Below are 15,104 nucleotides of genomic sequence, written 5' to 3'. Positions count from 1 at the left end.
GTGCTTCGCGCGCGATTCGCCGGATACACGTGCATACACACACACATATGCGAAAGACGTTACACATCGTCTATCAGACGATTATTAATTAGCTACACCCTAATTGCTGTCTAAGCGAGATCATCGAGTTTCTGTAATATAGTCGCGATAATTGTCCCGAGTTATTGGACTGGATATCTTCGACAGAGTTCTTGAATTTCACAATTAAATTTTTAATAGCTCTAGAAATTTATTTAAATATTAAATATACAGAGTGCTTAAAAAAAAAAAAAAACACTTGTATGGAAAATTCGTACAACTAGTCTAAATCGCTACCAGCTCTAAATCTGTGAATTCTAAAAGCAATCATTAACGCGAATTTCGAGATAAAATCTTTAACAATCTCGCGAATTTATTTAGATATTGGATGTGTGAGATCGTTAGCTTATTAAGCACCTCAATTTTCTCATTATACACGCAATGAATGGGATTTTCAAATTAATTACCGGGATATTCGGGTTCTGTAGCTCTGCAGCTCTTCAGATCTGAAATAAATTCTAAGAGCGATCATTAACGCGGAGACAACGAATTTTCATGGACGGGCGCGAACGAAAACCCGTGAGTCGCGCGGAGGAGGCGGAGGAGGCGGAGGAGGAGAAGGAGGAGGGGGGGGGGAGGAGGAGAGCGGCGTTGAGGCGCGAGGGGAGAAAGAGGAGACAATATCGGGCGAGCTATACTTAAATTACCTAGGAAGCATTCATACGTGGGATAAGCATTGTCGTCCCAAGGGATTGTCTCGCAGACACCTCACACGGGCACGCTTTATGCCGCGCGGGGGGGCGCCGCAGGGATAGAAGAAGCCGGAGGAGCGGAAAAGGGGTGGAAGCGGGGAAGGGGGGAGGGGAGGAATAAACCTTTATTAGGTAGATAAGCGAGATGCGAACGCGTTATATAGATGCCCATCCTCGCTTTACTCACTTCAATGCCTAATGGAATTGAGTTCTTGCAAGGGAAAACCCCCCTACGCCCCCCCCCCTTCCCCCCTCCTCCCCCCCAACACCATCCGCCGCGTCGACCGGGCAGGGAAAGAAGAGGGCGGAGGGGGGGAGGGAGGACGACGGTGAGGACATGAGATAATTGGTATTTTGTCTCGCCGAATCCTTTGTGCCAGGAGTTTTAATTGACTTCGAGATTTTTCAATACCAATTTGCACCCGACTGCATGCGGGCAAGAATGTGTGTGCGCGCCCAACACGCGCGAGGAACGTACGCGCGCGTACGTATGCATGTACTCGCGCGGCGCGAGATATTCGCGGAGAGGCCCCGGACGGAATGGCCGACCGCGTCGCTGGATTTTTTCCGCGACGAAAGAGACGCGCTCCTCGTTTTTTTCCTTCCGCCACCTTTGTCGGCGCCGCGACGAGGGTGGGTCTTGTTTTTTTTTCGGGGTGGCGCGCATCCGGCGAGATAATAAATTATTAGCCGACGGGCTCGCTTCTCTGGACCTCCTCTTTTTTTTTTTTTTTTTTTTTTTTTAATTCAATTGCACCGAGATCGATGACGAAGTGACGGATGCTGTCGGGAAACATTTCGCGATGTTGAGTCTCATAACAGGGAATTTACTTAAAAAAAAAGTATTTCACATTTCAATGTCATTATTGTGCTCTTTGTAGTTGGGCTCTCGTAGCTTTCCGTGAGATATTGAATACAGTTGGTTCACTTTAAATTAAATGGGTATTAATTACGAAAATGAGACGTGATCTCAAGTAAGAAAAGAGAAAGGTGTTTAGTCGATGACGAGAAGATGTGTCGGGAAGGCAATACGAGGGGGTACGAAACGACTAATACCGTTCGATAAAAGGGAACGGCGTCTATTCGTTCGCATCGCCGCATGTCCTTCGGGAATCGGGAAGGCGAGAGACGACGGACCGCGGAGACGGCGGAGGGGCGTTCGGGGGGGAAAAAGGGGGGCAGCGCTCTCTCCTCGCGCCACTTTTCATCCTAATCCAAGTGCCCTGTCGTCGAGAGGATTTTTTGCATTGTGCCCGCAGATTTCCCATAGGAGGGTAACCGTCAGATTTCGCCCTGCATTGTTTCACGGAAGCGGCCGCTCTCCTCCTCCCTCGCCACTCTCTTTTCCTGTGTGCGAATGTGCGCAAACTAAATAGGGTCGAAGCTCGCTTTCTAGAGTAGACTCCCGATTGATTACTCGTCGACGACGAAAAGACGGCGTAAAGAGGGAGCGCGCGATAAGAAAACAACGTCGAACAAACGTTTGCTCGAGTATTTCATGTCCCACGAATTTTGTCTGGCTGCATAAATATCGCTTAATAATAATGTGCGTTTGTGAATACATATTTTCCTTGCTGATTTTACAGCTAAATTTAAATTGAAAATGTTAATTTAATTAGATTAATAATATTAATTTAATATAGAAATAATAATTAATAACTTATCGCTGGCGTTTTAATAATAAAATGCGCTGTAAAACGTATATAAAATGTGACCGACAAAAAAGATGGCAATTCAAGATACAATGCATAATTATCAAATTTTAATCGATATATTTTTAATATCAAAGAAAAAATATATATAATTTAATTTTATAATGTATAATAAATTTCTAGAGTAGAAGTTTTTTAAGATCGTTTTCTCCTTCGTAAAAAAATAATATTAACAGATTGCGTGTCGCAAAATTGTTTCATATGTTAATTAAACATAAACCAGACATCTCAAAAGAATATCAACATCAATAAAAACAGAGTGGCATAAATAATCAAATTATCTAACCCGAAACCCCTCACAACCGATTCTTAATGAGCGCCAAGATGCTCATCTCATTGTTTAGTGCAGCTTACTTGTAAAATCTTACGTCTATGAAAAATATTACGTATATGAAATGTTCCTAGACGTTATATATTCACGGTTTGGTTAAAGAAGAAGAAAAACGTAAGAAGCGCATCTGAAGCGAAGAGACTTTAAGTGTGCGAGCGTAATCGCAATTATTACGCGATGTCACTTCTTGCGGTGGCGTGCGCGCGCGACAACGACGGTACGCGAAGCAGGAGCCAGTCAATAACGGGCCCGGTCTATACGCTATTTGTACTTCATCGTATCGAAGTAATCGATAATAATAATTGCAGTCCGCGACGGTATATCACGCCGAGGCGGCCGCGCTCCGCTTGTTGCGGGCCGCAAGTATGACGACGACGAAGCGACGCGGGACGAAGCTCGGCATGTTACGCGAGAGTGGAGATGCACCAGCCAATGGAGCCTCGTCGGGGCTGGCCAATGGGTGGATCAGCTGGTCGAAGTACGCCCAGGATATAGTCGACTGGAGGGAGATCGAGACGGGCGAGACAAGGAGAAAAAGCGAAGAGTCCGACAAGGACAAACAAGTACCGTACAGACTACGTTTAGTAGTCGAAGCAGCTGCTTGCTGGTCAGGTGTATCACGTGTCCGCGTCAGACCCAAAAAGTAATCGAGAAGATAGTTTTCATTAGTGAATTAGTGTGAAGAAGTGCTAGATACACTTGCAAATAAACCTTGTTATCGAAAATCGTTCAAGTTGGTTTATTTGAAGATGTGTTAAAGGCAAACAAGTGTAAAAACAGATACACAACAACCGAAATCGCGACATGGTAATGTTGGTAATAATATTATATTTATTGTTATATCATTCCATTCCAACGGTAAAGATTTTAAATTCACTAGCTATGCAAGACAAATCTAACTCATATCAATAAAATATCATCAATGGTTAACGATAATATTTTTATCATTTTTATGGAGATATTTTTGAATTTTTTTTTAACTACAACATAACTTTATGTTTCTTAGTGCAGATTAAAATTAATCTGTAATACTACAATTTGTAATTTTTCTAAAGGTAAATATTATGGCAGAAATCTGTTCAATAACATACGGCACTTCTAATATAGATCGATATCATATGAATATATTATTCTGTTCTAGCAGAAAAAATTTTTGCGTTCATCAGCACAACGTATTGTTACATAAAACTATTCTCCTAGTCAAAATAACATTTATATATAAATTAAAAAAGATACATTGAGGTCGATCAAAAAATAATTAACAAAATTTCACATCAGATTAATTAACGTGAAGGTAATTTGGAAAAAGTGCGAATCGAGTGAGTCAAGTGAAAGTTGCGAATTTTAATATTTACCGTTAGTCACGGAATGACATTGACTTATTATCGATCCTCAACCGTTATGCGCTCATGTTTATTTGCTGCGTTTCACTAAAAAAAAAAAAAACAATTATTTGTACAGGTATTCAACTGAGGAATTTTCTGAAGAGAACGGAGACCATAATGAATCCTTCACTGCATAATTTATCATCCACAAATTTAAACTACACTCTCCCGGGACTATCTGACTCCAGCACATCTTTCTCGCAACCGGCGATGGATTGTATCGCGCAATACGCGATGTTTGAGGACCAATCTAAAATACAGATATCTACACTGACAAAAATCAAGCGCCCTATGAACGCCTTCATAATATGGTCTTCTAAAGAACGAAAAAAGATTTCCAAAGAATTCCCGCAGATGCACAATAGTGAAATCTCGAAGCAACTCGGCATCATGTGGAAAACAATCCCGCAGGAGATGAAAAATATTTACATAATGAAGGCGGAAGAATTGAAAATAAATCATCAAAAGAAATATCCAAATTATAAATTTCAGCGTAAACAAAAAAAGAGGAAAGAAAGTTCGCCGAATCCTCCAACAATTAATTTGATCGATGACAAATTCTTCTCCGATCCGCTAATTCAGAATATTGTTCCGAATCCTTATTATACAGGGAATCCGAACGATTATGCGCCGTATCTCTTCAACGTAACTACTACGGCGCCGTTCATGAATAACTACCCGAATAATAACACATATAATAATGCATCGGCTGCTGTGTTCGCCAATAATCTCGTATATATGAATTATCATACACCACATTCATCGACGGTAAGTCTAATATAACACTTCTTAACGCTCTGCGTTTATATCGTACACTAACTTCAAAAAAATACAATACAATCAGAATTTTTCTGTCACTCTTGGTTTTTGCGTATGGCATTTTGAATAATGCAAATAACCAATAATATTAATATATGCACGCGCCACGCGAAAACCTTGCGTGATACGGAAAAATTTTTAATTTAATTTGATTAGATTAAATATATTTTATTAAGTCATTCGATGCAATCATGCGGTGGAAATAATTTTATTTCTTTTTTTTTTGTGTGAAAATTTTTGGCACAGAAGATGTCTTTTCCGACGACGACGCCAGCTAACATGCTCTATTCGATGTTTCCCTTTGCATCTGACAATAAATCTGAAAACCACGATGTCCACAGGATTTGCAATTTCCCGCAAAACAGTCCGCAATTATCACCATCGGACAAGCAGTTCACGAGGACACCTTTGTCGGAGTATAATCAACAGCAGAACACATACTATAATTTGGTAACGATAATAAAAAAAATGAAGTGCGTATATAATTTCTGAAAAATTTAAGTGCTTTTGTTTAAGAATTAAAAAAAAAGAAAAAAGAAAAAAATACATTATTACGTATTTTTCATTTTTGAGCGAATTTGAAAAATAAATTCACAAACATCTGTTAGCACGGCCGCCCTCGGTGGTCCTCAGAAGTGCTATCTCACTGTCAACGACGCGGATAATTGAATTAGCATATTAATGCGACGCAGAACAATGGAGTCGTTTAGGCCCGGATTCGTTTTTGTCTCGTCCAATGGGTTTTATTGTAGGGTACGGTTCCCCGCATGAATAGCCACAGTCGGACCCTTCAAGATTGCGCCTCGAGTTGTTTCCAAATAATATTTCTTAATTGCGGATGCACTTTTAACGTAACCTGCAGCCGAGGGCGGTAAATTTTTTTTTTCTTTTTTTTGATAGTCATAAGTAACACACAAACGAGGTTATCAACAAGAATAAACGTGAAAGTTGACGTGAAAATTATTTGTTTTAACCATAGTTAATCATTAGAGAATGGATTTTATTCGCGATTTTCACACTTTTTGATTTACAATTTAAATAGATAATTTACCTAACAATTTCAGAAATTGTATGCAAAATATGTGTAATTTAATCTTTTATACTCATTCCAATTTATTCTGCTCTACTTATTTTAATTAAGTTTCTTCTATTTATAATTTTTTAAATATTATTTTTCTGTAATTTTTTTAATTTATTGTAATTCTTTACTTTTCAGTGAATTATGCTTTTTAGAAGAGGGAGCTTAACTGTGATATTCAAGAGTTAGGCTATGGTAAAATTATATAATAATTATTATATATACATTGTATATTGTAATTATATAATACTAGGTGCGCAACTAAGTTTCCGGGTTTTTTTTATCAATGCAAAATGGAAAATTTCAAGAGAAATACAAAAAACGGTTTATTCAAAATATCGTCCCTCGCTAGCTACACATTTTTGCCATCTCTCTGGCAATACATGAATACCGCGACGATAAAACGACGCGTCTTTGAATCGAAACCATTCATCCAACCAATTCTGCACTTCTTCGAAATTGGCCAAGTGTAGCCCAGCCAAGCCATGCGCCATCGACCGGAACAAGTGATAATCGGAAGGGGCCAGGTCTGGTGAATACAGCGGGTGCGGTAGCAGATCCCATTTCAGCGTTTTGATGGTGTCCTGGACGATGGAAGTGCGATGGCACGGAGCGTTGTCGTGCTGCAATATTACTCGTTCGTGTCTCGTGTCCCATTCTGGCCGTTTTTCGAGCAATGCATGGTTCAAATTTATCAGTTGTTGTTGTCTTGTGTTTGCGTATCATTTTCATCCAATAACGCTTGCAGATCGGCGTCCTCAAATGTTTTTGGTCTTCCGGAGCGCTCCTTGTCCTCAGTGTCGAAATCGCCACTTCTGAAGCGTTTAAACCAATCTTTACAGGTAGTTTTCGATGGTGCATGTTTGCCGTAGGCTTTCTTAAGCAAACGACCTGCTTCAGCTGCATTTTCTTTCAAGTTGAAGCAGAAAAGCAAAGCTTCCCGCAAATGCTGTTTAGTTGGCACAAAACTCGACATCTTTATTGTTAGAAAAAAAATTTTTGCGTTGCGATATGTGTTGGTATTATAACTGGTTATTGTTGACAGATGTCCAAGTTAATAAAAAAACACAACTTTAGACATGTATATCGACTACATGTATCGTTAGCGCCATTCATGTGTGAAACCCGGAAACTTAGTTGCGCACCTAGTATATTGTATGATATATATTGCATATTGTATATAATAATTATTATATAATAATTATACTGTTGTAAAGTTTGAAAGCAACATATTTTTCTAGAAAAACGGAAAATTTAACACGTTAGTACTTTCTTCTAAGTGCTTTCAAATTTTTGAACAGTTAATTAAGATTAAGTTTACAAATTACTTCGTTATAATGCCACATTTTTTTTATTATGATAATAAACTGTAGGTATTTGTTTAGAATAGACTATTTTGCTTTAACAGCAAAATTAATGTTAAATATAAAATAATTATTTTGCTTTAATTTTATTCGTACATAACACATTAATGCGCTATTATTTGCATAAATTTTATTTTAGTAGCAAATCCTTCATGTACAAATTTACACAGCAAAGATTTGGCAACAGCAATATTTGTAAGTTTCGTTAGAATACTAAACTATTGATCATGTGATAACAAAATATGATTGTCTTTGCATGATATATGTAATAACAATACTTTTATTGCAATAGTAATAATAATTGCTTCTGTTCTCAGTGCAATATAAGATCTAATCAACAATGTATACGAATATGTATTTCATGTATAAGTGTAATTATAAAAAAATGTTCAATTGCATATATAAGAATATACATATAGAATATGTACATATCGATATGCATACGATTTATATTTGATATACAGGTATCAGTAAAAATTCGAACATGAATGGCTACTATGTATTAAGATAATGACGAATAAAGAATTACGATGACATTGTACGCACAAATAGATATGTGGATATTATCACTGTATGATAACAATATAAACTAATTCCGGTGCTATTGATCAAACGAAAAAATAAGTATATAATATTTATAGTGTTTATTTTATTCTACAATAATCTCTTCGATTTTTTATAAGATATTTTTATATATATATATAAATATACGCGACAAATGTGTCGCCGGTGTCCTGATATATGTATATGTGTATATATGCATATATGTCATGTGTTATATACATAATTATGTACATATATTATACATAATATATGTAAATATAAAATAACATTTTTATTATTTATATATAATTTAATATGTATATATGTATTATAATATAAATAGTTACCAAAGATATATTTACAGTAAAATTGCATTTCTGTAGTTATCCCACGCATTCCCAATAAAATTTAAAACAAAAATAAAAAATGGAAATTTATTAAACAATTTATTTAGAGTTGATTTAAGAGTAAAAGTAACGTGAACAATGCATTTGCTCTTTAATTTAAATATTAATCCTGTTTGTTTGAAATACTGACCAAAAAAAATAAAAAAATTAATGTGAGTTCTATGTCCGTTTATTCACTCAGAATATACGTTTTTATGTTTTAAATCATCTTTAATAATTAATTTACAATATAAACAGATAGTATACATTATGCAAATGCGAAAGATTTATCTATTTAAATTCAGGCTATTTAACCAGTTGAGTAATGTATCATATATGTACAAAAAAAAAGTGCCAAACGTCGTAATGTATCATATATGTACATTTCTAAATAGCTCCACTAATTTTCAACAGATTTGCACAAAACTTGATATCCTGATAAGGTTTTTTGGGCTGCTAAATTTGAATCTGTTGTCAAAATTACAAAATTCAAAATGGCGGATCCAATATGGCGACTGTTAATTGTTAAAACGACTAAAATATTGGAGTTAGGTAAAATATGTATAAGACCTTATTTGTAGAGCTTTTTATGAGCTTCATTTATTGTTTGACAACTTTTTCCGTACTTTCCGACTTTCTGAAATAATTAACAAAAACAGTTTTATTTTTTAACCTTTTAGGGAGGCTGGGGGCGGAGGGGGCATTTGCGCCAAAAATCCATTTGGGAATATTATTTACTAGATAAAATAAGTATTTTGGCCGAATATAAGCCAAATCGGAGGTGATAGCTTTTCGGAAGTCCACGCCCCTTTTTTAATCCACCTTCATTTTTGACTGAAAAGACGTAGTAAACATTTTCAAAAATCATTGTTCTTGTCTTGAAACGCCCTTTCAAATAATCCCCACTCGACCCATAGTGCCATTTAACATTTTCCACTATTCTGCCCCCCCGCCCCACAGGACGTGGGGGGGGGGGGGGAAGAGGATCTACACCCATTCCGAAAAGTTGCTTTTTCGAAAACTTTGAACCCATGTTTCACCGTTTTTCGATATTTTAACTTTTGGCTCTTATCACTTTTGGCACAAATCTTTCGGAAAAGTCCACCACTCAACTAGTTAATTTATTTGAATTCAGCTAAATCCTTGTATCTTGATTAGTATTTATAGATTGTCAATTTACAAAAAAAGTTTGAGCCTCGAAGCATGTGTACGCGTTTTTATAATAATAATTACTGGATTCAGAAAATTTAATAATGCATACGAAAAGTTATCCAGAAATTAAATAGCATTGTTTAAACATTATCTCAACGAAACTTGCATTCACGCCAAAAATTTTGACGTGCACATTTGTTAAAGCAATTTGACAGATTTTCATGGAAAATGTGAATAAGTTAGGACCACCCAAAATGCTTCTATACATACTAATGACTACAACACATTGTTGTACAACTACCTTGACAATACGGCGACATATTTCGAACTACTGAATCTTTTTCAAACAAATTATATGTAAAGTAAAAGTACCGTAAAGAATCTTTTGTATTTCATGAAGACAGTAATTGAATATATTCAATTGCATGCCAACACTATGGTGTCAGCATGATTTCTCAAAATATGTTAAAAAGTGACTGAAAAGGTCTTAAAGACAAAAGTCTAGAAAATAGTATTTATTGCAATTGTTCTTTTATCATTTTAAAGTCCACTATTTAAGGTAATTTTTCGGATTTTTACGGGTTAAGAAATGTAAGGTAAAATTATTTGTATAAGTGTGAATACTTCTTTCTATTTTGATGTCAAGAATAATATCTACTATTGTATGATTAACCCTTGATTGATTATTTTTGACATTTTTAGACATTTCTCATAGACACAGCGTTGTTTGAATTTACTTCTACAAAACAAGTCTTTAATAAATGTCTACCCCCTCCCATTATTACTTATGTAAGTGTGGAAAATTAACTATTAATTAATTTTCAATTATTTTAAATAGTGTAATGAATAATAATTTAGTTTTCATGGTTTTAGGGGATAAACATCAATAAATTTTTATCAAATTCAATAGAAATTTGATTTGTAATATACTTGCTATAAAAAAAGTTAAAAAAAGATCTAAATATAAGTTAGAACAGAAATTTCGCGAAACAATCGTTGTTTGATATCGCGACTTAAGATGCGAGATCTATTAAGTTAACCAATTGATATCGCAGGAACGTTTCAACGTACACTAGCGAGCACTCGACGGACGGCATTGTGCCGATCACAAGAACTGAAACAACGTCCACTCCGGAATGACGTTTTTGGATGACACAATTGCGTTCAACAGAGAACGCTTAGCAGTTTCAATTGAGCTCTTGAAATCGGCCCACCGAAATCAAAAAGTGACTTTCAAGAAGGGTAAGGAACAGAAAAAGAGTGAGCGAATTAAAGAATGAGATAGAGGGAGAAAAGGTCGACCTCTTGACTAACGATACATTATTAAAGTCGCGTCCTCGTGTCTCATGTTGTACCTTATGTCACTGTGATTTCGAAAGCGCACTCGACTCGACTATGTTCCCAGACATCTGGGCCGCATGCAACAGAAACGAGAGTGCGCTCTTAGAAGGCTTTGGGATCAACGAGTGTAACATATGTCGCAAAGAACAAAACATTTCTCTTCGGCTTAGGTTGATCCTACATGACACGTGTCGTGCACGGCACGCAGCTAAATTTCTATTTGCGATAAATAATAAAAATTTATTACTAAAAATATCGTAGCACTTCCCAAGATGCTCTTGGAAACTCGTTGACTATCTCGATTAGTTTTCTAGAATTTATTGTAACTTTGAAAAAAAAATAGTAGCTTCATATCCTTTAAGATTAAAAAAATTTTTTAATTATATTTAAGAAGTTTTATACTTTTGAACTTTGCACAATTATTAATTTTTGTAGTTAATATGTATTTTTTCTATTACAAATTTTTTGAATTCTTACGATATAATATAATTAAATTTTTAGACTAAATGCATATAATTAAAAAAAATTAATGCTTAAAAATTTTTTTATAATTTATTTTAAAATATTATGAGAAATGTAAAATATCCCTTGCACATAATTTTTTCATATTTTGTATATCTCAGAATGATTGTAATTTTCATTTCTGATACCGTTTGCACGAGAGTCTCAAATATTTTTAAACAATGTTATTTGCCATGCGCGTGTTTTAATTAGGTTGTACGCTAATTATATCGCCTTTCTGTAAATTGCCTTGATTAACTGCGTTTTTCCGAGCGATCGGCCGCAATGTATTTATTCGTAAAGGCGGAAAATGCAATCGCGATTGCTCTGTACGCCGAGTTCCTTCGTTTTTCAGTCAGCTTCGCGGCGCACAAAGGCTTCTGGTTTTCCCTTCAGACAGCCGCGACGGTGGCTTACAAACGCACCGAAAGGGGTTCTTGCACACCCGTACCGCTAACGTCGTCTCAATCGTTGAAACTAATTTAATTAACTAATCACCGACGGTTCACACACAGAGGTATTACGCGCACGGAAACCCAGCTAGTTTCATTTCAAATGCTCCCAACTCGGAGAAATGCAGCACGATCAAAGACAATATGTATATACTAAAAGGATAAACAAATTGATCGCACATGTATATTAAATCTAATTTTAATCTAATTTGAATAAGTAATCTCAAGGCGACTATTGGCGTCGCGTGCGTTTTTTTTTTCAAATAATTGATAAACCATATTAATAACAATATAAAAATATTCCAACTTAATTTTTAATGCTGCGATAATTAAAAACGGTTTAATTATCGGAAAAAACCTGTGGATTTTAATTTTCTTCGTTCAATATTTTTTTTCAGTATGTTAATTGATTTGTAGTTATTAAATTCAAAAAATTGCAATTCTTTGTAGCATTGCACTTTAAATTTTACAGTGTAATAAATAGATATGTAATGTACTTATCACGTGCTCAAATATTCAACAATTTTAAACAGTTGATCGAAAAATAATATCCATGTATGGGCGCGCGGAGTCTAAAAGTAATTTTGTTGCAATTTTAAGCATACTGATCTTTCTTCCATTCTTGTAGTCATTTCTCTCTCTCTATTTCTTTCATTGCATTCTCTTCCTTATTCTTTTCACTCTTGTTATTTATCTTAATATCCTTCTATCATTATTTCTACGATATAATTTTACAATATTATTCCCGTAAATCTTTACACATCTCTAACCCAATCATTTCTTTCAAAACTTTGAATATTAAGATACGTCTACGACGAAATAAACTTAATTCGAACAGAATTACGGCGATTGCCACACGGGCGAACTTCTCGACTTTTCTGGACCTGCCAAAACTCCGCGGAAAGGTCTCTTTAGAAGGCGCGCTAAATAATTAAGAAATCCACTTAGGTCTCACATTCATCAGAACGATAAGCTGCGCCCGGGATCAACTGTTCCCCGGCGGAATTAAATCGTCGGAAATGGACAATAGTCATCGAAGAGACGCCTTTCTTGGCGCCTTTCTCGCGGCGCCACTTCGAAAAACAAGCCTTTCCCATTTCCGACAAAGTCCCCCCCGGCATCGACTCGTCCGCGCGCTCGAATGTCTCCGGGGAGAGAAGTTTCCGCTCTCTCTCTCGCGATTATGCTGGAACTTCATTCATCAGCGACTGACTCGTCTCGAGGCGAAAAGGGGTAGCGCGAGTCCCGCACGAATTGATCGCCGGACCAATTCGCGAACGCCGCACCGAAGTTCACTGCTTGCAGGGCGACCAGAAAGAAGAATCTTTCGTAGAAAATCAGGAACAAAGAAGAATCTACCGTTAAGCACAAGAAACCATGGACAGGTTCCAGTCGAACAATAACTCTGACGCCGCAATAGAAGGTTCGTAAAATTTTTGGGAAACAAACTATTTGAAATGATTAAGTTTCTATTTTACTACGCAGAAAGTGAAGTAAATTATGAACTGTTGAAGTAAGTTAAGCATTTTGAAAACTGTCAAGTCCATGCGTGATTAATTGCAACAATACAAAAGAAAAAAAAACATTTATTATTTGGTTCATTTATGGACATTACTAATGACGGATGTTTCCCGCTGTTTAGCGAGATATATAACCATATATAATCAATTTAGTAAAAAAGAATTCTGGCATTCAGGCATGTATCTCGAGACATTAAGGATTTTTCTTTTAAGGGTTCTTTGACTAACCAAGGTCTTTTTTTCAGCAATACGCAATTGTGAAAACTAATGATTTATGTTTTTTCCCGTGTTTTCAACGCAGGACAGGTAACAGATAAAACTAAAGAAAAAACTAGAACAATTTTTGTTTCGAAGAACTAGGAAGCTTTAACAGGCAAAATTCTTTCTTTTGTTTGAAAAATAAAAAGATTTACCGAGAGAACAAAGCTGAACATTACAAAATACGGATACGTAAGTATATGTATTTTGATATTTATAAAGAAATTTTGCAACAAAATTCGATATATCTAAGAATTCATGTAATCCCTTAATATATTGTGCATTTGTCAATATAATTTGAAAATTTGAAAATCCGAGAATTGGAAACTTGGAGAAATTCTAGAAACCGATATTCTAAAGCGTGGAAACTCGAGTGCTTCTGGATCTGACGGCTTAAGAAGATTCCGGAATCGTCCCGATCGGATGCGATTTCCGTAGAATACGTGTAATTCTTCGTATTCGTTGCGCAGAATTACATATGCTTTTACACGATTAAAGCGCGCGCGTCAATGCATCTTAGATCGGTCAACTTTGCGTCGAGAAAAAATGGTAACATTTCAAAAATTATATCATTAATATCTTTAAATAAATAAATGTACAGTTGTATGTGTAATTAGTTTGGCACATTTACAGTTATTTTTATAGTTCAGACTATTGATATAAGGCATATAGGCAGCCAGAATGTCCCACACTTTGTATATAGTTGGAAGAATAGAAAAATAAGAGACATTTAAAGAATTAAATCCTTTAAAAAAGTTTCTTTCTGAAGTTTTCTCGTATTTTTCTTAAGTGCACAAACAGTCTCATTGTAACACTAAAAATCAATTTTCTCCGCAAACTGTATTTTACACACAAATATTGACGAAACATTATAATCACCTACCTAATATTGTGTTGATCCTTTGTATGCTGCCATTCATGTGGAAGATCAACACAATATTAGGTAGGTAGTCATTTTTTGGCTTGTCATCAGTGTATAGAAATTTATATCTATAAGTTTGTTTCGTCTTGTGTTGATCCTTTGTATGCTGCCATTCATGTGGAGAATCAACACAATATTAGGTAGGTAGTCATTTTTTGGCTCATTAGTTTGGCTCATTATTATAGAACTTTACATCTATAAATTTGTTTCACATTTACACCATAATAATCGTAATTTTACACTAATTTTTACACCGATCTTTTTATTGTACTAAACTAAGTAATTAAAAGAACTGTAATTTCTCAATCCTTTTTTTTCTTTGGAAGAATTCTTCTCTACATGCAATCTTCATGCGATGCAAAGGAACCGAGGCCTTTACACGCTTGAATAATTCTTTTCGCAAAAGCATTAACGAAGTTTCTCATTAAGCAGCTTTTTTTTCAGCCGCCGAAACCTCGTAACGTGCTCCATTTGCATGTCGCTGCGTCAAGTGGACCGGATGAATACGCCGGTTCTTACTCTGGTCGACAACGAGACGCGGAACTCTCTGCCGCTCTGTATCTCGATACA

At 35.8% G+C, this 15,104-nt stretch overlaps 1 protein-coding gene and 1 long non-coding RNA gene across 10 annotated transcripts in view; one reads left to right on the top strand and one right to left on the bottom strand.

Moving 5' to 3' along the window:
• The window catches only part of LOC105673771 (uncharacterized), a 192,051-nt gene that overhangs the window by 47,546 nt on the left and 129,401 nt on the right, over positions 1 to 15,104 (bottom strand). The gene's annotated exons all lie outside the window — the stretch shown is intronic.
• LOC105673768 (sex-determining region Y protein-like) lies at positions 2,820 to 8,355 on the top strand. 6 transcript variants are annotated; one of them, XM_012369631.2, is made up of 4 exons: positions 2,820 to 3,629; positions 4,275 to 4,966; positions 5,264 to 5,490; positions 6,234 to 8,355. In XM_012369631.2, the coding sequence occupies exons 2-4, from the start codon at positions 4,316 to 4,318 to the stop codon at positions 6,262 to 6,264; spliced, it is 909 nt and encodes a 302-aa protein (XP_012225054.2). In that variant the 5' UTR covers positions 2,820 to 3,629; positions 4,275 to 4,315; the 3' UTR covers positions 6,265 to 8,355. The 6 variants fall into 6 exon arrangements, 5 of the variants coding, with proteins under 5 accessions (XP_012225054.2, XP_012225053.2, XP_012225056.2 ...); XM_012369630.2 differs by having other exon boundaries at positions 2,822 to 3,620; XR_010891405.1 differs by having other exon boundaries at positions 2,822 to 3,620; positions 5,359 to 8,355.

Source organism: Linepithema humile, chromosome 8 (genome assembly GCF_040581485.1).
Source record: "Linepithema humile isolate Giens D197 chromosome 8, Lhum_UNIL_v1.0, whole genome shotgun sequence".
NCBI classification, from domain to species: domain Eukaryota; kingdom Metazoa; phylum Arthropoda; class Insecta; order Hymenoptera; family Formicidae; genus Linepithema; species Linepithema humile.
This window is presented reverse-complemented; position numbering and strand designations above follow the sequence as displayed.